General features: G+C 40.9%; 1 protein-coding gene and 1 long non-coding RNA gene across 3 annotated transcripts; both read left to right on the top strand.

Moving 5' to 3' along the window:
* Positions 1-2,164: 2,164 nt before the first annotated feature.
* Positions 2,165-7,410, top strand: LOC146578067 (uncharacterized). The gene is made up of 3 exons (XR_014889860.1): positions 2,165-6,964; positions 7,049-7,108; positions 7,191-7,410. It is a non-coding gene; the product is annotated as an uncharacterized LOC146578067 (long non-coding RNA).
* Positions 7,411-9,314: 1,904 nt separating this feature from the next.
* Positions 9,315-18,689, top strand: LOC146578066 (putative C-type lectin domain family 20 member A). Of its 2 annotated transcripts, none has more exons than XM_085256142.1 (4): positions 9,315-9,413; positions 17,172-17,546; positions 17,707-18,066; positions 18,343-18,689. In XM_085256142.1, the coding sequence occupies exons 1-4, from the start codon at positions 9,344-9,346 to the stop codon at positions 18,687-18,689; spliced, it is 1,152 nt and encodes a 383-aa protein (XP_085112268.1). In that variant the 5' UTR covers positions 9,315-9,343. The 2 variants fall into 2 exon arrangements, with proteins under 2 accessions (XP_085112268.1, XP_085112269.1); XM_085256143.1 differs by lacking the exon at positions 9,315-9,413 and adding an exon at positions 16,914-16,983.
* Positions 18,690-20,608: the final 1,919 nt, after the last annotated feature.

Below are 20,608 nucleotides of genomic sequence, written 5' to 3'. Positions count from 1 at the left end.
GAAGGTCAGTGTTTTTTAGTACTTAATACGTCATTTTCATAACATAATTGGTGATATAGGTTACAAGCAAGTCTGGCGCTGAACAGAAATTGTCGCGCTATGCTCCTTTGTTTATTGTGCATAAATAGTGAATTGTCCTGACACAATATTGCGTTTCGCTTCTGTTATTATGGTACATTGACAAAAACATATACTTTTATTCACAGGATAAAACAGGTTTTTTGTATCACTAATTGTCCAGTACGATTACAGCATACAATATTATTGTCACTGCTACATTTCTGTGATGCTACCAGAAATTATTTCCACTGCTAATTAATTACCGTTGAGCTCAAAGGTTATATTAATAAACGGTTAAGGAATGTGTATTTATGACGACAATTTGTGAGACTGGTAAACTTATGATACGTACGATGGTCTTTCGTTCTACACGGTGCGTTTCAAGGTCCTGTACCCATCCGTCGGTAAACTGTACCTGGACTTGTTGCAGTGACCTGAAGTTACTAAACTTCACGAGTGTATGCACTCACTCCAAGAACCGTATGATTATAAATATGCATATAAATATGCTAAGATGAGATAGCTGACTTCATCTAACTAGCAAATGTTGTCCAGGCTACGTTGGTGATTCAGTTTTTTTTAATATGTATGATATTTTTGTCATGCGATTTTAAAGCCGGTCCTACAACCGCATCCAAGAATAACATGCAGCTTATCTCAGAACTGTCGGTGAAAATTATTATTGGAGCTAGGTTTAATTGAGCTGCATTTTAAAGAGGTGCAATTTCACAATTTGTGTATATTTTCTAAGTTCACTATTTTGTATGTGTTGAGAAAAACACAGATTTTAAAATTACATGGTCTAATATTTACATTTAGCATAACTGCAACATTATTTTTTCGTTTTTTTTTTTTAAAGACTCGAAAGGACTTGAAATTCAAAATTTCAGACTTGTGACTTGACTCGGACTTTTACACCAGTGACTTGAGACTCGACTCTGACTTGCCTGACATTACTTGAGACTTGACTTGAGACTTGAGGATAAAGACTTGAGACTTACTTGAGACTTGCAAAACAATGACTTGGTCCCACCTCTGGTGGTATCCATGTTTAGCGTGCTGATGTGTTTGAAATAGCTTTTGTTGTGTTGCTCTTTACTCACCTGCTGACATCCTGCAGCTCAGCAGTAAACCATCTGCATGCTGAATATGATGAATAAGATAATGAAGCTTCACCTGCCTTCAGCAGGTGCACATAGTAACTCTCTGTAGTGAAACTTCTATCTCTGGAGGCTTCCTCGATGTCCGCCGACCAGTCAGTGTCTGATGTTGATGAAAAAGAGGAGGAGGCTCAAAGGGTGGAGCTGGCGATATCAGAGCATGAGGAAGAGGTTGTTTGGGTTTCCAATGAACAACTGTATTCCAATTTCACAGTTTGTCTAAAGCAATATTCCCTCTAATGGTTCATGTGTCTGAACACACAAACTCCCTGAGCAGCCCCTTGGACCACTGTGAGCGACAGCAGACGTGTGCACTGTGGTCACGCCAGCATCCAAGTTACATGTTTATTAAAATAATCACATTACAGCATTTACATTTATGTTAGACGACTTTTAATTAACTGCTTTACCCCACTTACAATGTTCATGAGCTGTGTAGGATGTTAACACTATTGGAAGTTAAAATAAGAGAGTCCTGTAACTCTCTGTCTGCAAAATACAGTAAATAATGATCAACGTTGGGCAATTAATTATAAAGTTACTTCTTCAAAAAAGTAACTGAGTTATGCAAACAACAATGTTTTTTGCAGCTGTTTACAAAAATATGCAGCCAATGTGTTTAAACAAACATTTCAAACTATTTACAGAACAATCAGCTGTTCTGCATCAAATCTGATGCCACACAAATTATTTGTGCCACTCCAAAAAATAATTTGTGTCCACTATGAGATGAAGGAGAACAACAGCCTGATACCTGCAGGCCTGACAGCAGCAGATGTGTCACTGCTGTAACACCTGTAACATTCAGCAGTCGCCTCATTGTTCTGACACACACAACAAAACTATTGAGAGTGAGAGTGCTTTCGAGCGTTTTCCTCGTAAAACGCCGCTTTTACCGTTTTTTCCTGCAGTAAATATAAACAACGATAGTATTCAGGAAGAAAACCAAACATTAGCTGTGTCCCAAAATGTCGGCTGCATCCTTCAGAGAACCCGGCCTTCGCGGTCTACGATCGAGAAGGCCGGAAGTGTGGTACAGTCTAGCCTTCTGATTTGCGTCACCGCTGTCTCGGAGTTGAATAAACTCGGCCGTCTGCTCCTTGCTATCTAAAATAAAACAGGACACTGGCGTAAGTTCTCGACCGTCTCACACTTCTGTTTAATCAGTTTTCTGTTTATCGTTTATTCATTATGTGTGAAAATCCCAAGGAACCCTTTCTCGCCTTAAAATATGTTTATTTTGTGGCCCAGAAAGATTAATAAGAGTAATTTTAAAACTTAGTAGCACCCGCCATTGTTGGCAGCTGAAATTTGGCTCGGCCACGCTATGAATTCTGGGATATGGTGGGCTACAACATTGCGACATTCAATATATTTGAATGATGCGGTTAGCACCCAGTTAGCTCCTAGCATTTCTCAACAGCTCTGCCTCCTTTGCGACTACCAGGACATTTAAACTATGGATAATCCGTATACAAACAAATTCATGCTTTTCTCCTCAACAGAGAGCGTTCCCCAAAGAACAGCGCCGTAAAATAAGAAGAATGGTGCCTAATTACAGAGTTAATAATGCAGACTTTGTAATATGTAACGTGAACATTCATCAGCCAGATGAAGTGTTTACTGACAACTGACAGTGATAGCGCACATCATCATCAGTATTCCAATCAATCCTCTCCACACAAACAAGCATAAACACATTCGACTATCATTAAATCAAAATTAACACACATTTGTAATGATGCTAATTCAGTTTACAATAGGGTTCCTTTGCTCGGTCAGCAGGTGGTGGTATCCTCGTACACTGGGGAGTAAATTGCCATTAAACGAACAGAAGAAGAATAAAACATCTGCGCCGTACGGATCGGGTAGACCCGATTTGTACGGTCCGACTTTGCACATGCGCAGTAAGGATCGGTGAGTCCTGATCCGTAACTATCTTTTTATTTTTTTGTTTTTGTCTACATTGTACTGAAATGTTTCATTATCGGAAACATTTTACTTGTTATTCTTAACATCTTAACAGATACTCTGACCTGTAACTATCGTAAAATGCTTCGACCGGAAGTAGACACCTTTCGCGCATGCAGGGTACCGATCGGGTTTCCGGTACGGATCGGGTAGTGACAGGACACACCCGACCCATCCTTCAAATTCGTGGAAATGAAGGACGCATTTATCGGCCGCATTTGAAGGAGTCGACCTTCGACGCCTGGCTGTGACGTAATCGGCCTTCACATGCGGCCTCCGGACGATGCAGCCGGCGATTTGGGGCACAGCTATTGTGTCAGGATCTAACACAATGTTTGGTTTCACTACCACGCACAGGCTTACACAGAAGGAAGGACTCACTATCACCATTGTTGCACATTTGAACTGTTGTTACCTTGCTGCACTGTAAATAAACGCACTGTCTTTATTTCTGAGCTCTGTGTCCACTCTTTAACAACCGTGACACATTGCGTATTTTTATCATAACTGGTTTTACGTGGCCGATCAACACAATTTAAAAACTGGTATAAAGTCCACAGTTTTTCCGGCAGTTGTTCCGTCTGTCCTGCTCACATCTCCAATGGTTGTACACGTTGTCATTAACGTGGCTTCACTCCACATCAGCCGCTTTGCTAAAACACCGGTGTCGGCACATAAGGACGCTGTCAGAGCCTGTCAACCACGTTGATTAGCTGCATATATACGAATGTGAATCGTGTGATTGGACTATAATAATGATAATGGATTGGATTTATATAGCGCTTTTCAAGGCACCCAAAGCGCTTTACAATTCCACTATTCATTCACTCTCACATTCACACACTGGTGGAGGCAGCTACGGTTGTAGCCACAGCTGCCCTGGGGCAGACTGACAGAAGCGAGACTGCCATATCGCACCATCGGCCCCTCTGGCCAACAGTAGGTGGTAGGGTAAAGTGTCTTGCCGAAGGACACAACGACCAGGACAGACAGCCCGACCTTCCGATTACAGATGCGCTTCCCATCCCCCTGAGCCACGGTCGCCCACATCAGCTGCCATCAGCAGGTAGACCGTTTGTCTTGAGCTTGAGTGGAGTGAAGGAATGTATTTACAGCAAAACTGTGCACAAGGTAAAGTCAGAGTTTGATACCCTTTGCACTTGAAAACAGACGGTAACAAACAGGTATAACCATTTATTATTATTGTTGTTGTTGTTATTATTATATGTATGTACTGTTTGTTTGTGCTTCATTAACAGTAGTACAGCAGTATTGGCTTAAAACCTTGCATCTGGTATTCAACATTCTAATTTTCTTATGCTTATTTTTAGCATGAGGTGCTAATAGAGCCTCATTTGGTTGTCTCATAAATGACTGTGTGATTGATTTAAATTCAGTACCATGTGTGGATACTTTAAAGGTACATTTTGGATACGGTTGAGATTTCCAGTCTGCTGTGCACCCCCAAACACCCACAGGCTCTGGGGGCAGCTCTCTGGTAATAATCTGCAGTGTTCATGCATTGCCCCTAAACGACTCAGCCATGTCCCATTCATGATTATCTGGTCAATACAAAAAGAGAAATGCAAAGAAAGTTATAAAATATCAGTCTGACAGCTCATGATAACTTCTTGTCATAATTTTAAAAAGATGTCCCATTAAAGCCTGTAAACTACAGTGAAAACAATATTATAGAATACAGAGTTATACTGAGGACATAATACTGTAAAACTGTCTGTGGATATTTTCGTTTACCTACATTTATGAGTCATCTACACCTGGAGATCTCAAAGATAGCCTACTGGCAACAGAACAATTTTAACAGGAGGCTACGTCCAATGTTATAATCTTATTATAATCAAATCAAATCACAAGCGCACTTAAAGGACAACTCACTAACCATATTCCTTCTTCGAGTTTATGTTGAGGATCAAGGAGTGAGTGAAACTCTATGTTTGTCAGAGATACATTAATATAAAAGTTCTTCTTATTTGTCTCCTCAGAGATGATGCTACACTTTCACTTATAAGATCTGAGTGATACACTACGAGCTAGGGTCAGAAATTAATGACTAACACTGACTGTACTATGAGTGTCTCTGAAGAAAACACGAATTGTATGAATTTTACATGATTCCTCCTTGGTCCCACTTTCTAGCCCACATACTTGAATTATAGTATTAAAGTTCAAGAAAAACATTCAGTAAAAGGACTAGACGTTACAATCCCTGATAATGCATTGCATTAAATGGAGGAAATCTTGAAGGATGGCTGTTTTGAGGACGGGCAGCCCAGAAACTTTACCAGCAGCACACATCATTGTGTGCCGTAACTTTCAGTCTTTTACCCAAGCTGCCATTTTTCCTTGGTTAGGTTTAGGGATTAGAGATCTGGGCCCTATTTCAGGAAGCCGGTTTAGAAAACTCAGAGTGAAAAACGATACTCAGGGTTGAGTAACCCCGAACTGTCCAACTCAGAATATTCGGTTTCAGAAAGGCTGATAACAATTAGTTCAGTCAACGCGGAGTTGCTTTAACCCCAAGTGAAGCGCGCGCACGAGGATACATAAAGCCCTGATAAGCGGAGCACAGATTAAGCGAGTCACCATGGAGACGGAGGGAAAGAAGGCGCGGTCAATGTATTTCACAGCGCTTGAGGCCGAAATTCTGATGGCAGCATATGCCGATAACATGCAAATTTTGCGGAAAAAAAGTAACACAGCCTCAGCTGCAAAAGAAAGGGAGCATGCATGGCAAAACATAGCCAATAGAGTCAATGCGTGAGTGTTAATTTAAACATTGATCTAGGGATTTCCACCCATTTAACACGTTATTTTATCATATGTTATTTTATTTGTTATTTTATACATTTTATTTTGTGATGTGATGTGAGCGCAGGTGCAACCCAACAGGCCCCAAACGTTCCTGGCAGCAAGTAAAAATGAAATGTAAAAATATAGTCCAAACAGGTAAGGTGTAATTGTATTATGAGCCATAGTGCTTGGTCTGTTTGTCCCATGTAAATCAATTGCAGTTAGAGGCTACATTAATTTTCTTTCTGTAAGCACTTATTGAAATTATCTGAGCACATTACAAGTACATATTTGCTTACTCTGTATGCTCAAATGTGACCCGTTATAGCCAACAGAAAAAAAGCGGAGGCCCGAAAAACAGGTGGGGGTCCTCCACCACCACCACTCACAGAGGCTGAGCAGTTGGCCCTCAGCCAAAACAGTGGGCGCCCTGTGGCCGAAGGCATCTCTGCGGGGACATCCTCTGAGTCAATAACCCCCCAAGACACAAGTGCCTACATAGGGGGTAAATTCAAAATAATACATGATGTGCATACATCCATTCTTCACAGTCACCTTTGCAGTGCTACTCATTCATCTGATAAACTCTTTACCATAATGGATTATTTTGTAGTGAAGTTATTTTCCTACTGATTTTGCCTTCCCTCAGCCTTGGTTGTCTTTGAGAGCATAATGACAATGAAGTGTAAGGTGCTTGGTATGTTTGTTAATTGCCATTTGGTCCCTTGTAAGTTATAAGTGACCTGTATAAACCTCATATTCTATCAGTTGATGGTGGTGGTGTACTGCATCTGGTGCAGCCTCCTGTTGAGCCAGACCAACATGCAGTTGTGAGTAATACTCCACAGATTATATGAGTTTACAGTAGAACAGCAATGTTGTTTATTTCTTTACTACAGGAAAATAATGAAGAAACATTGACAGCTGTTACAGAGGAGGAAGCAACAGAGACACTTTATGAGGTTTACATCTTACAATGGAAAATATAACAATTGAATAAAATGTGGTACTTTAATAAAACCATGGACTTTCTATGTCTCTAACAGAGTGATGATGGAAATGAAGAGGAAGAGGGTCCAGCCACTTCTCCAACAAACCTTTCCTCAGTAAGATGTTCAGCACTGATTTACAACCAACCTAAGTAGGCATGTACTATGAATGTCAATGCTATTTTCTGTGTTTCAATAGCTCCCTGTAAAGCAGCTGTACAAGACCTATTTGATCAAGAAAATAAATAAATGCGACTTGGATTTGGAACACTTCAAGCAGCAGATCCAAAAGACCAAGATTGAGATTTTACTGCTGGAACATCAGTTAAGGGTGGGTGAAGTGGTCAGAGATGGATGAATTATTTCAGTGTTTGAACAACATAATAATATACTTATTAATACTTTGTGTACAGGAAATACAGGCGACCAATAAAGCCAGTTGAACAGCCAGTTGTTTATTCTTCTTTCAACATGTTGAGGTGATGGGTCAAAAGACATGATTGTGACATATGGTGTCTCTGACTGCGCTTCCATCTTGTATGTCCGTGGGAGGGTCAGGATGTTCATGGTTTGGATCACTGCTGATGTTTGGTTCAGAAGGACAGTGTTCTCCTCTAATTGTGGCAATGTTGTGAAGAATCACACATGCCACAATAATGTCACATGCCCTTTCTGGGGTGACCCTGAGTCTTTGCAGGCACTGGAACCGGGCCTTAAGCATTCCGATAGTCATTTCAACTCTGGCTCTTGTCCTGCAATTAGCCAGATTATATCACTGCTGTGGGCCCGGTTCAGGGTCAGGGTAAGGGGTAAGCAAATAGGGTAAACATGGATACCCCCTATCACCAAGCAAGTAGCCAGTGAACTCTCCTAAGACAGAAGGATACACTTCAGTTCAAATGTCCCTGAAGCAATTGGTCTTTATATATTTTAAAGTATTCTCAACTCACCATGTCCAAATTTTGTGCTCAGTGTACATTCACGGAATATTTGTGAGTCATGGACAGAGCCTGGCCACTTGGCTTCCACATTTGTGATAATGTTGGCAGCATCACATATGATCTTCACAGTGCAGAGAACACAAATTAGCATCCATTACTATAATGAAATAATTTGTTAGTTTGACATGCTACAGGGAACTATGTACCTGTACATTAATGCTGTGGAAAGACTTCCTGTTCACATAGTCTCCTTCATTTACTGAAGGAGCAATGACTGGAATGTGAGTGCCATCTATACAGCCAATCACGCCTGGGAACCCTGAAAATAAATGTAAAATTTAAGTAGTAGTTCAAGTAGTAGTTCAAGTATCACCACATCATAAATTAAGTTTTGTTCATCCTGATACCTGCAATTTTGTGGCATCCCTCTTTGATAAATCTTGTGGGTCTATGACCGGGGAACACCACAGACGAGTACAGGAGACGTTTCAGTGCAACTGTAACATTCCTGACTGCCCGACAGACGGTAGCCTTGGAAACGTGCTAAGCGTCACCAATATTATACAGAAAGCTCCCGTTTGCAAAAAACCGAAGTGCGATACAAATAATATGTACAGAACTGAGAGAATGTCCACGATGTGTCACATGCGTAATATTAGGCCTGAGGATGTTATCCAAATAACTTATTGATTGTGCTGAAAAACGGTAACGTTCGCACAGAAAATCATCAGGAAATGATAAAATGTCCAAACGCGCTCTAATCACTCTCTCCCGGCGGAGAGCTCTGCGGAGAATTTGGGCTTCAACATCTACTGGCTCTTCAAGGAAGGGGCACGCCATGTCTGACACTTCCTACAGTCAGGTTTCTGACAAAGAGGCGGAGAACATCAGGGTTAGTTGAAGTAAACCTGCTAGGGGGCAGGTTAGCTTCACGGAGTGTGCCGTCATAGTAACTCACTCAGAATTAATCTAAAATCGCTTTGTGAAACCGAAAACCCGGAGTTTTCGTTAACTCAGGGTATACTTACTCAGTTTTTCCACTAAACCGGCTTCCTGAAATAGGGCCCAGTGCTATTTGTACCCACCTTGTAAATAAATATTCACCTGCACCAGAGCTGCCGCCTTTCGGGTCCTTTCTACAACTCCACACGGCTCGCCCCGGCAAACTGTGACAGTTTATTTTTATATGGTTCTCATTGTGAGTTTTAACCACGGGTTAATGTGCTGCGCCACAAAGCTCAGATCATTTCTAACTGCTTCCTTGATCATGACAAAGAAGTTTTTTGCACTCAAATGGCCTCCACAGTCACCAGATGTTACTCCAATAAAGTAGCTTTTGAATGTGGTAGAATGGGAGATTTGCCTTATGGACGTGGAGCTGACAAATCTACAGCAACTGTGTGATGAAGTTATGTCAGTTTGGATCAGCATGCGTGAATATTTCCACGTGTTGAATCTCAAAAGAGATATGAAGAATGAAGGTAGGTCTACACTAGCAAGGTGTACCTTATGAACTGGCCAGTAAATTTATATTACAGTATCTGAATTAAGCAAATAATTCAGATAAAATGGGTGTATTTTAAATATGGTAATATTTCACTTTTTAAAAATAAATTCCTCTTTTTCCATCAGTGATTTTTTTTCTAGTTTGTTCATAAAGAGCAAAATATCGAGAGTGCATTTCATCATTTTCTCAGTAGGTTGTGTTATTGCTTTTTGGTTGCTCTAATGTTGCCTGGATTTAGGGGGAACGTCATGAAAAGGAACAAAAATTCTTGTTATTCCTCACATACCGTTGGACAAACTTTCTAAACAGTTTAGAATAGATCAGGATAAATACAGTAAGAGTATTAAAGAAACATTTTAATATGCCTATATTTGCTTTCTTTCAGTTACAATGAATTTGAATGAATTCTATGACTCAGTTTGTAGTGTTTGTGGAGATTAGGAAATTATTTTACTGTTACTATTCATAATCATTATCATTACTATTGCATTAATTATCATTTCATCCAAGCATTTATTGAAGCTGTTGATGCTATATTAAAGTCTGTATTTCAGGGGTTAGCATAATCACATAATAATCTTTCATTGCAGGTGCAACTGTAATCATGTTATACACATTGCATTTTGGTGCTTAATAAAGAGTTGATGCTCGGTCAGATAATTGATGGTCAGAAGCTTCGGTCGACGCGACGTCCGGCCGATCTATTGAGTAAAGTGGCTTAGAGCTATGGAAAGAACACGCTTACAATGCATATACACCACATATAATCTAGAGACAGGCCTGAATAGAGGCCTGTGTGTATTCAGCAACCTGCTGCATTGGAGTTTGCTTGGTAACAGATGACTCAGAATACGTCAGGAGGCGAGGCGAGGCAAGGCAAGGCAATTTGTATAGCACAATTCAACAACAAGGTGATTCAAAGTGCTTTACAGAGACATTAGAAACAGAAACAAATAAAAAGCATGATTTAAAATTGATTAAAACAAGCAAACAAACAAACTAATTAACAAACAAACAAACAAAACAGTATATAAAATCAAAACAGATAAAATCAGTAGTTAAAATGCAAGTTTTGAAATTTAAACTTAAAAGTGTGGATTTGGTGCTTTATTCAAATGCAGCTGAGAACAGGTGAGTCTTCAACCTGGATTTAAATAAACTGAGTGTTTCAGCTGATCTGAGGCTTTCTGGGAGTTTGTTCCAGATATAAGGAGCATAAAAGCAGCTTCTCCGTGTCTGGTTCTGACTCTGGGAACTGATAAAAGACCGGATCCAGATGACCTGAGGGATCTGGAAGGTTCATACTGGGTCAGGAGGTCACTGATGTATTTTGGTCCTAAACCACTCAGAGCTTTATAGACCAGCATCAGAACTTTAAAGTCTATCCTCTGACGGACAGGCAGCCAGTGTAAGGACCTCAGAGCTGGACTGATGTGGTCCACTTTTTTGGTCTTAGTGAAGACTCGAGCAGCAGAGTTCTGAATGAGCTGTAGTTGTCTGACTGATTTTTTAGGTAGACCTGTAAAGATGCTGTTACAGTAATCAAGCCTACTAAAGATGAATGCATGGACTAGTTTTTCCAGGTCCTGTTGAGACATCAGATCTTTTATCCTTGAAATATTCTTGAGGTGATAGTAAGCTGACTTTGTTATTGTCTTAGTGTGTTTTTCTAAGTTTAGGTCTGCATCCATCACTACACCCAAATTTCTCGCCTGGTTTGTGGTTTTTAGATGTATAGATTGAAGTTCTCTGGTGACCTGTAATCATTTTTCTTTGGCGCCAAAGACGATTACCTCAGTTTTGTTTTTGTTTAGCTGGAGAAAATTGTGGCATAACCAGTCATTAATTTCCTCAATGCATTTACCAAGAGCCTGTACAGGGCCTCGGTCTCCTGGTGGCATTGTGATATATATTTGTGTGTCATCTGCATAGCTGTGATAGTTTATTTTGTTGTTGTTTATAATCTGTGCCAGTGGGAGCATGTAGATGTTAAACAGAAGGGGTCCCAAGATGGAACCTTGGGGAACTCCACATGTGATACTTGTCTGCTCAGATGTGAAGTTACCTATTGATACAAAGTATTTCCTGTTTTCTAAGTATGTTTTGAACCAGTTTAGTACACACATATACAGTATATAGACTTGTTCCTGGGTAAGAGTTCAGACATATGTTGCTTGTAACTGCATTTATTTTGGGCCTGCATAAGTGACAGTTTAGTTCCAGAAGTAAGCGAGAGTAAGAAGGTCAACAGGAAGCATCTGGCGGAGGAACAGAGGAAGGAACTGTTCTTTTTGAATGTGTCAAAGGTTGTGGTTACTGTAACTGATGCATGTTATCTATCTGCTTTGACGCACGAGGGGCGTCATAAACGATACCCTGATATTATAAAAACAACTGCTGGTGTATTGTTCGGGGGAGATCGACGCCGACTGTGTGACAGTGTTCATCTCCCCACACGTGTGTTTAATAAGGGGGTTTTATGCTGAGGATTGTGATGGTGTATTTCCTCCACACGTGTTTAATAAAATCATTGTTTTGACGCACTTGGACCTGCGGTTGTTTGTCTCTCACCTCAATCACGAATCGGGACATGTTACAGATATAATAGAAGCCAAGTTAAGAAAAGATACCATGTCCACTGTTGATACTTTATTAACCTAATAACTGAATGAATTAATAAGCAAAAGTATGAAAGCAAGAACATTTAAAAACCTGAAAGTAGAGACTCAAATGCTTGAAAGCTTTTGGATCTAAAACCTGTCAAACATATGTGTGCTTGCTTATTAGTAGCCCAGAGCTACTTGTACTCTTTGAAGCCCACTTTATTGGTTATTAATCATAATCTCAAAGAGATAAATTAGATAAATCCAGTTTATTAGCCTACCCTTTTACAAAGACACATAGTCGAACCTTTTTGAACATTTATCCCACACTTAGAAAGGATACAGTAGATATTGTCAGCATGTCCTTCTGTTAATTCACAGAAAAAGGAAGGAATTAATCAGATAAATCTTTTAAAAGGATTGCTTCTTTCAAGTTTAGGGACATAATGAAAGATTGATTATATAATATATAATATAATATATTATATATTATATCATTTTGCCTCAACTGTCTGTATTTTGAGTGGTTGCATAACCTGCCACTGTGTGCTGTTCTTTCGCAAAATATGAGCGTCATGGTATTGATGTATTCAAAGTCCATGCAAAGAACTTCTTTTCATACATGTGCAGTTGCTTGGGCTCTACGTATACTGGACAGCAGATTCTTCATGACTCTTTTCAAAACAGCAACATCCATACTCAAAGAATACTCACTCTTGACCCCTGTACTCCTTTGTTTTTCTAAATTCGACACTTTCTGATATAGGTTTTGCAGCTTTTTCTTTTTGTATTTATAGCACTTTCGTGGAGTTACATAAAGCACCAATGGATAATTACCAAGGTAATAAGTAATATCAGAAGACTGAGAACGACTCTTAGAGCTCTGGTACACGAATGGCAGAGAAACCAGACAAACACAGTTGTGTGGCTTTAAAAGTGCTTCAGTGATGTTAAGCCTTGTAAAATAAATTTGTAAACAACACAGTATTTCAACAGGTTTTAACAGAATGTCAAGTATAAAAATTTCCCCCAAAGTAGCAAAAAAATTGAATAAAATAAAATTGTGCACAAGTAAAAGAATTAGTCTTTTTTAAGTCCAAATGGTACCGGTGGGGCCCATGACAAACAGGTGTATTCCAATAGAATTCGTCCGACAAGGAGTGTGTGTGATTGTCTGTCCTACCGTACTACTTGTACAGTAGAGGATTTTAGTCCATCAATGTGCGCGTGAGTGTGCATGTATATGTATATCGTCTCCTAGGATCTTGAGTTGGCTCGCCATCCAGTGAACACTGAACACTCTGGGTCCTGGAATCGCTGACCTGGTCTTTGGATTCGTCCCATATAAAAACCTGACCTATAAACAATGGCCAAATATATGTCACGTGCCCTTTAAGGATAACTCTCACAAATTAAACTAAAGTAGTGTCACAGTGCAGTAACAACTATTCAGATCAGTTATCATCAATTCAATCATCATCAGTTCAGTCACGTTGTACAACATTAAAATATCAAGTTTCAAAGGTCAAAGTATCAATATCCAAAATTTCACAGTATCAAGGTTCAATACTTATTTGTAACCTGCAGTAACATTAAAGATTATCTACAAGGTTTTAAACATTCAGGAATTATAGCCACCATATAATTCACTTTCATTGTAAACATTAATTACATCCATCAAAATAACTCACTGTACATATATATCTAATCACAAATAAATAAGTATATTACCCCTTTTAAGAAATGGATTAATATGCAAATGCTTATCAGAAATTGAAGAAAGTGCAAATAATCAATTTCAATAACACGTAAACACAAGGACTCAGTCCACAAATAGGAGTATTAAAATAGACGTGCTAAATCCCGCTTGTACCATAGGCCTACTAGTACAAGTGGAAATACACTAAAAATTACCTCCAAGTATTCAATACTGAGTATTGTAAAACAACTGATTGACATCAAAATTTAAACAGTAAGCAGGATAAAGTCTGCTTACAATTATCTCTCATAAAGTTATTTTTAGCTGCTTTAACCATTTACAGCTTTTCACATGTTAATGACTTAGTTAATGATCTAACTAGCATAGCAACAGTGCGTTTCAGAGACATCCAATAACTGTACCCACACTCCGCCCATCACGTGTCTGATTAGCCACATTTAGCTTACCGCCGTCGAGTGGATGCTCAGCGTTTATGTGGAGCCACAGCTCTGTGAACCTTCCGGTTTCGCTCTGCCTTTGACAACAACAAGTGCAAATACATAATTTGTGAAAAATATCAGTTTAGATGGTATTTTTTTAACTCATTAAAAGGTTAATTTCTCCAGCTTACCGATAACAAAGTTTTAGTCCGTCTGCTCTGTTCGGCTGTAGAAGCAAGAGACTGAAAACTTGGGAGCTGGTACTAAGGAGGGACAAGAGCTGCCTAGAGCTTCACCGATTGGCTGACATGCGAGGAGTGTAGTAAAACAATAGGCTCTCATCAGAGCTCATCAACCCTCTGAGAAAACTTAACCCTTGTTTGACCAAAGCATATCATATATAATCTGCGTCCCTTCTATATTTAAATAAATATTTTGATCTTTCATTAACAGGGACAGTAAGAACAGAACAATGAACATTAAATGTTTTAATTTTTCCTCTCTTTTTTTGTTTGAGATGATTTCAGGAACTGGGTTACATATTTCCTTGTAACAACCCCCAGGATGCCATTTATTTAGGATGACATTGTTGTGGATTCTATTCTTTATGTTTTCTGCTTTTGGACTGAGGGTATCTAATACACACGTTGTCACTTTTTTTTGTACTAGCAGCTGTTAAATGAGCACACAGAGGCCTCTGCTTTTACTTTGGCAAGTCTGTTTTTATTATGTCTCAGGGTCCAGACTGTTGAACACTTTAACATCCTGCTGATGCTTCACATCACCGTCTTTATGATAAAAAACATGTTCTCTCATTAACAGATGTCTGAGCTGTCACTTGTTATGAAAATGGACCCAGTGTGTTTCTGCGTTGTGTCTGACAAAGAGTAAAAGTCAAAGTATGAATGACATCCAAGTAAATAACTTGCTCGCTCCAGCTCCTACAACCAAATACAAACAGTGGGGGAGAGGGTTAGCTCAACCCACCACAACTCCCAAGCTAGCCAGAATTATATATTCATGCTAGCATTAATGGCACCTAAAACACATTTGTGGCACACACATACTACACATTTATAGCATCTAATAAAAACTGGCACAATGATGACAATAACTGAACTAAAGACACACATTCAGAAATATCAGGGTGACTAAATATGCATTATATGTGTGTTTTACAGTGTCTGGAAAGAAATGACACCAACCTCTCCCACAGGGGAATTGTAGAAAAGGGGCAAGGCCAAAGGGGGCCGACCGTGCGGACAGCAACGGCGGCGGGAATGCAAGTCCGGAGGCCGGCCACACGGAAGGCAGTGGCAGCGTTTAGGAGGTCGTCCACGCGGAAGGCGGGGGTGGCAACAGAAGTCCGGAGGCCGACCACGCTGGTGATGATGCCCAACAAGCGGCCTGACAAGTGACCGATGATGTTGAGGCGGCAGTTTGGAACCTGAAGGTGGCATGATCCCTGCAGCACCAGGCGAGGCGGAGGCTGGACCAGACAAGGCAGAAGCTAAAGCAGAGGCTGGACCAGACGAAGCAGAGGCTGGACCAGGCGAAAATAAACATGACAACCAAACCCCAAGAACTAATACAAAATCAGAATAAACTAGAAAATAATAATCATAAACTCAAAGCGCTGGGTCACCGACCCAGGACCATGACAGTACCCCCCCCCCAAGGGCTGGCTCCCGACAGCCCCAAAACACACCACCAGATCCGGGTGGGCAGCGGGGGGCCCAGGAAGGAGGGCCCGGAACAGAGCAAAACAAGAGCCCCCCAGGAAGGCAAACCAAATGTCCAAAACGCGCACAGAGGAGCAGAGTCAGAAACATAGTTCAGGTCTATGTTTCGGCCTGGGGGCCGAGAGCACCGAAGGCCAGGGTGAGACAGTTCAGGGGGCCGGCCATGAGGAAGGCAACGGCGGCGCCGAGAAAGCAGTTCTGAGGGCCGGCCAATGAGGAAGGAGGAAGGCAATGGCGGCGGTGAGAAAGCAGTTCTGGAGGCCAACCGTGCAGACGGCAACGGCGGCGGCGAGGAAGCAGTTCTGGTGGCCGACCGTGCGGAAGTATGTAGTTGGTGGCATAGTGAAGGAATGTCTCATCCTAGGAGGTCTGTAACACTCCAGGGTGTTCTGGCTTCACCCCCACATCCTAGGAGCATGAGAGAGGTCGTACCTTGTCTTATTGTTTTACGGTAGGATTAACGTAGCTATGTCAGTTTTAGTTTAAGTGCTTTTTTACATATAGATGAACTGTTGGATTTTCCAGACCAGCAGGTTAAAAGAAGTCGTTTATGTGGCCACACACACACACACACACACACACACACCTCCACATTCCAATGTAAGGAACAAACGTTCACTGAAGTATAAATAAAGACCGGGGCAGTTTCTCGGGGCGAGTCTCAGTTCTGGAGGCTGCCCTTGCTAGCAAGAAGTTCTGTGTGTTTCTCTTCTCTGAGTCTTTACTGAAGAAGTGTTTTAGAGTATATTCTTTGACACTGTCACAGAGTGGAGACCTGTCCATATGTACCTCTGCTGTCATATTTGGATATTAGAAACTTCCTCTTTCTGCTTGTTGGACAGTCCAGTGTTTCTTCTTTCCATAGAAATATGTAAATGAGTCTGTATATAACTCATATTAACAGTGTGTCTTTGAGTCAGGGCTAAAAACAGTTTGTTCATATTGAAATACTGAGTACAAAGAGAGAGTGTGTTAGTTTGTTTCCTCCAAATGACAGAAAAGTCATTTTCATGTGACAGAGCGACGATGCAGTGGAGTCTGTTTCTGCTTCTTCTGATGGGTGAGTGATCATTTTACCAGGACTCCTGATTGTTTCCACCTGAAATCCTTTAGTTTGATCAGGACTCATTAAACAAATGAACTCTTACTGAGAAAATCAAGGATTGACCTGTAAACTGGACAGTTTGATGGGAACATGAGTTTCCTGCTTGTATCAGCAGATATCCAACAGTATTTCTTCTGTTTCAGGTCAGTGTGTCTTCATCACATGTCAGCTGTATGAGTACCACTTTATTAAAGAAGAGATGAGCTGGGATGAAGCACGGGCATACTGCAGAGAGAACTACACAGACCTGGCCAAAGTGTTTGACCTGACAGACATGAGAAGACTTCAAGACTCTGCACAGAATCAAACAGAAGCCTGGATTGGACTGTACAGCGAGCCGGGAAGAGACAACAGGACGTGGCACTGGTCTCTGCCGGGGGAGGAATACACTGAAAATAAAACCTGTTGGGGAGATACAGAGCCAAATGATGGAGCATACCCTGAGAACTGTGTGATGACAGTAGACAAGTGGGCAGATTATCCATGTAGTGACACATTTCAGTTCATCTGCTATGACGGTGAGAATATGTGGACAGTAATATGATAATACAATATTTAATAATGTTATAATGTAGTTTATAATCCGAGTTATATCATATGGTCTTGAAAGAGACAGTTTGAAGAATGAGAGAAATTAGTTGATAAAGATGTTTTTGTGTTTTTCTGTTGACTCGACAGCAACAATGAAAGACAACAAAACCTTTCATTTGATTATTATGCCGAAGAAGACCTGGACTCAGGCTCAGAGCTACTGCAGACAGCATCACACCGACCTGGCCAGTGGACTCGATCAGATATACAGTGAAGAGTTTAAGACGCTGCTGAACTCTAAAGCCCCTAAGGTGAACTCGTGGATCGGCCTGTTCAGAGACAGGTGGAGGTGGTCAGATGGGAGTAACTTCTCTTTCAGATACTGGGACATGGACTTATTTAATGATGGACTAAACAACAGGAAATGTGCTACGACTTTGTTGGGGAGATCAGGAAGATGGAGCTCTGCTGGATGTGACCAAAGAAAGCCTTTCTTCTGCTATGATGGTGAGTTTACACAGATTTATCTCAGCTGTTTCTCCAATAGATGAACTTCTGGAGTCACTGAGAGGATTTAGGTCAGTGTGTTTCTTCAGCCACTTATTTCTGCAGGTGAAGATGTTTAGCTGATGGTTGGAACAGAGATTTCTCTGTAGAGCTGTTGATTCGTCTGAAGAATCACTGAAGTGTTTTCTTTTGTTCTTCCAGTGAAACTGGACCAAACATCCAGAGACTTGAAGTCCAGATTCAACTGATTTCATGTTTTCTCTGATTTTATGGCAGATAAACTGATTCTGATCAGGGAAAACAAAACCTGGGAAGAAGCCTTGAATTACTGCAGACAGACACATCATGACCTGGTTACAATCAGCAACCCTCATCAGCAGCGATGGGTCCAGGAAAGAGCCAAAAACGCCTCGACTCCTTTCGTGTGGCTGGGACTGCAGTACAGCTGTGCTGCACGTTTGTGGCTTTGGGTCACTGATTATGTAGTGTGCTATGAGAGGTGGGCTTCAGGGGGAAAGACTGAAGCCTGTGGCATGTCTGCAGCCATGACCACAGGAGGGCAGCACGAGTGGGTCAGTCAGAGGAAAAATGAGAGATTTAATTTTATTTGTATAAAACACTAAAGTTTAAACCTAAAGTCACTTCTTAGCTGCACATGTAGATTTTCTGGGGTGAACTCTGTGTTTCTGCTCAGTGTTTACAGTCTCTGGGTTTGAAAATGACCAACAGATTGTTACCTGCAGCTTAGACATTTGCAGAGAGCAGTCTGTGTTTCATGTCCTCTCCTTTACCAGAGTCAGGAGCATCTTGGTTTCTTCCTTCATTGTTGCTGGATTGGTTCATTATTAAACTGTAGCAGGATGTTTGTTGTATTTAGTTCAGATAAGGTGATGGTTTTAATGTTTCTGCTTCATGTGCTGTAAATCTTTGCATCGCTCCATTGTATCCTCAGCTTGAATTACAAAGCCTGTCACTAAAAGCAGGTAAAAACATGTTTGTGTCATGACTCCATATGAGCTCCATAATCTGATCATGTGTTCATGAAGACAAATAAACCTTCATTTAACCAAGTCTGTCACTGTTACAGCTTTCACAGGAACAAATACAAACAGCGCCACCTAAAGGTAAAACCAGGAAACTAACATGTAGCTCCATGACATTTCCACAAATGAAGATATGCAGGAACTGGAAATGAGTCTTTCACATCACTGTGGAGGAGTTTTTGGTCGTGTTTATTTGGCAGAATTGTTTGAATTCAGACACATTAGAGGTTTTTCAAGTTCATCCCAAATAAACTTGATCTGATTCAATCTGATTCAGACTTTGACTCAGACACTCCAAAACGGTTGATCTAATTTCCTTGTGTTGGTGTCGTTCCCAGATCATCATACTAAATGTTGTTCCAGGATCAACATTGCAGTGACCAATCAGAATGTTGTGACGTCATACTTTTGCGACTTCGGGAAAAACCGGCGTAAAACAAAAAACTGTACTTAAGCTGCTTGAAACCGCCTCTGCCCGCCGATCAACGGACCCTAACCCTAACCGTAACCGTAACCCTTTAAGAATTGATATTGTCCTTGCAACATTGGAATTTCATAAATGCACGAATGGCTTGGCGCGCAAAGGAATAACGTCACAACAATGTGATTGGTCACTTGCAATGTTGAACCTGGAACAACATTTTCATGATGGTCTGGGAACAACACCAACACGAGGAAATCAGATCATCCCTCCAAAACCTTCATTTTGGTTGAGCCATTCAGAGTTGGACTTGCTGGTCTCTCTGCGTAACCTCAGTGCTCTTGAGGACATAAACTGATGTTTGGACATCCTCCTTCAGGATTTCTGAGAGCAGAATTCATCCTGAGGCAGTGCAGCAGCCCAGACCATCACACCACGTCTGACTGCTGCTGTGAGGTGTTTTTTTATGAAATCCTGTTATTCTGATGTCTGATGTAGCGGGACTCAAACCTTCCATAAAGTTCAGCTTTTGTCTCTTCAATCCACAGAAGAGTTTCTGAGGAGGATCATCCAGATGTGAGATGAGCCTTTGTGTTGTTTTTGCTGAGCAGTGGTTTTCTCATTTTCTCCACTCAAAAATAAATCCTAACTTCCCAAATTTAAATAAATGGCTTTATTGCTGAATTTCTGGGTCAACCTAATTTCACTAGACGTTCCCAGTATTTTCAGTGGTGGACAGATGGGATGTACCACTTTCAGAGGGCTGTTATAGAACAGTCCAACTGATGATGGGTTTCACTTCATGGTCAGCTATAAATCCATGCCTTTTGAACATGTTTGATGTTTCAACTATAAGTGGTTGAAACATGGTCAACTATAAGTAGTGATGTGACGTTCTGTATCGAGGCTTCGGAGCGTGTGTCGAGTAATGGAGGGGGCGTTTCCGCGAAGCGCGTATCGAGGCATGCTTCATTTATGGGAGGAGCTGAAAATGATGACGTCCGAAGCCTCGCTGCCCGGCTGTACCACGTGACTGGTTCATGAAGTGGTTCGAACTTTGCCGCAAATAATCATTTTC

The sequence above is a fragment of the Mchenga conophoros genome, linkage group LG3 (assembly GCF_057382185.1).
Source record: "Mchenga conophoros isolate Kocher_MC1m ecotype Shallow Benthic linkage group LG3, M_conophoros_male_GT1.1, whole genome shotgun sequence".
NCBI classification, from domain to species: Eukaryota; Metazoa; Chordata; class Actinopteri; order Cichliformes; family Cichlidae; genus Mchenga; species Mchenga conophoros.
Note: the sequence above shows the minus strand (reverse complement) of the source record. Positions and strands in the feature narration are given on the sequence as shown.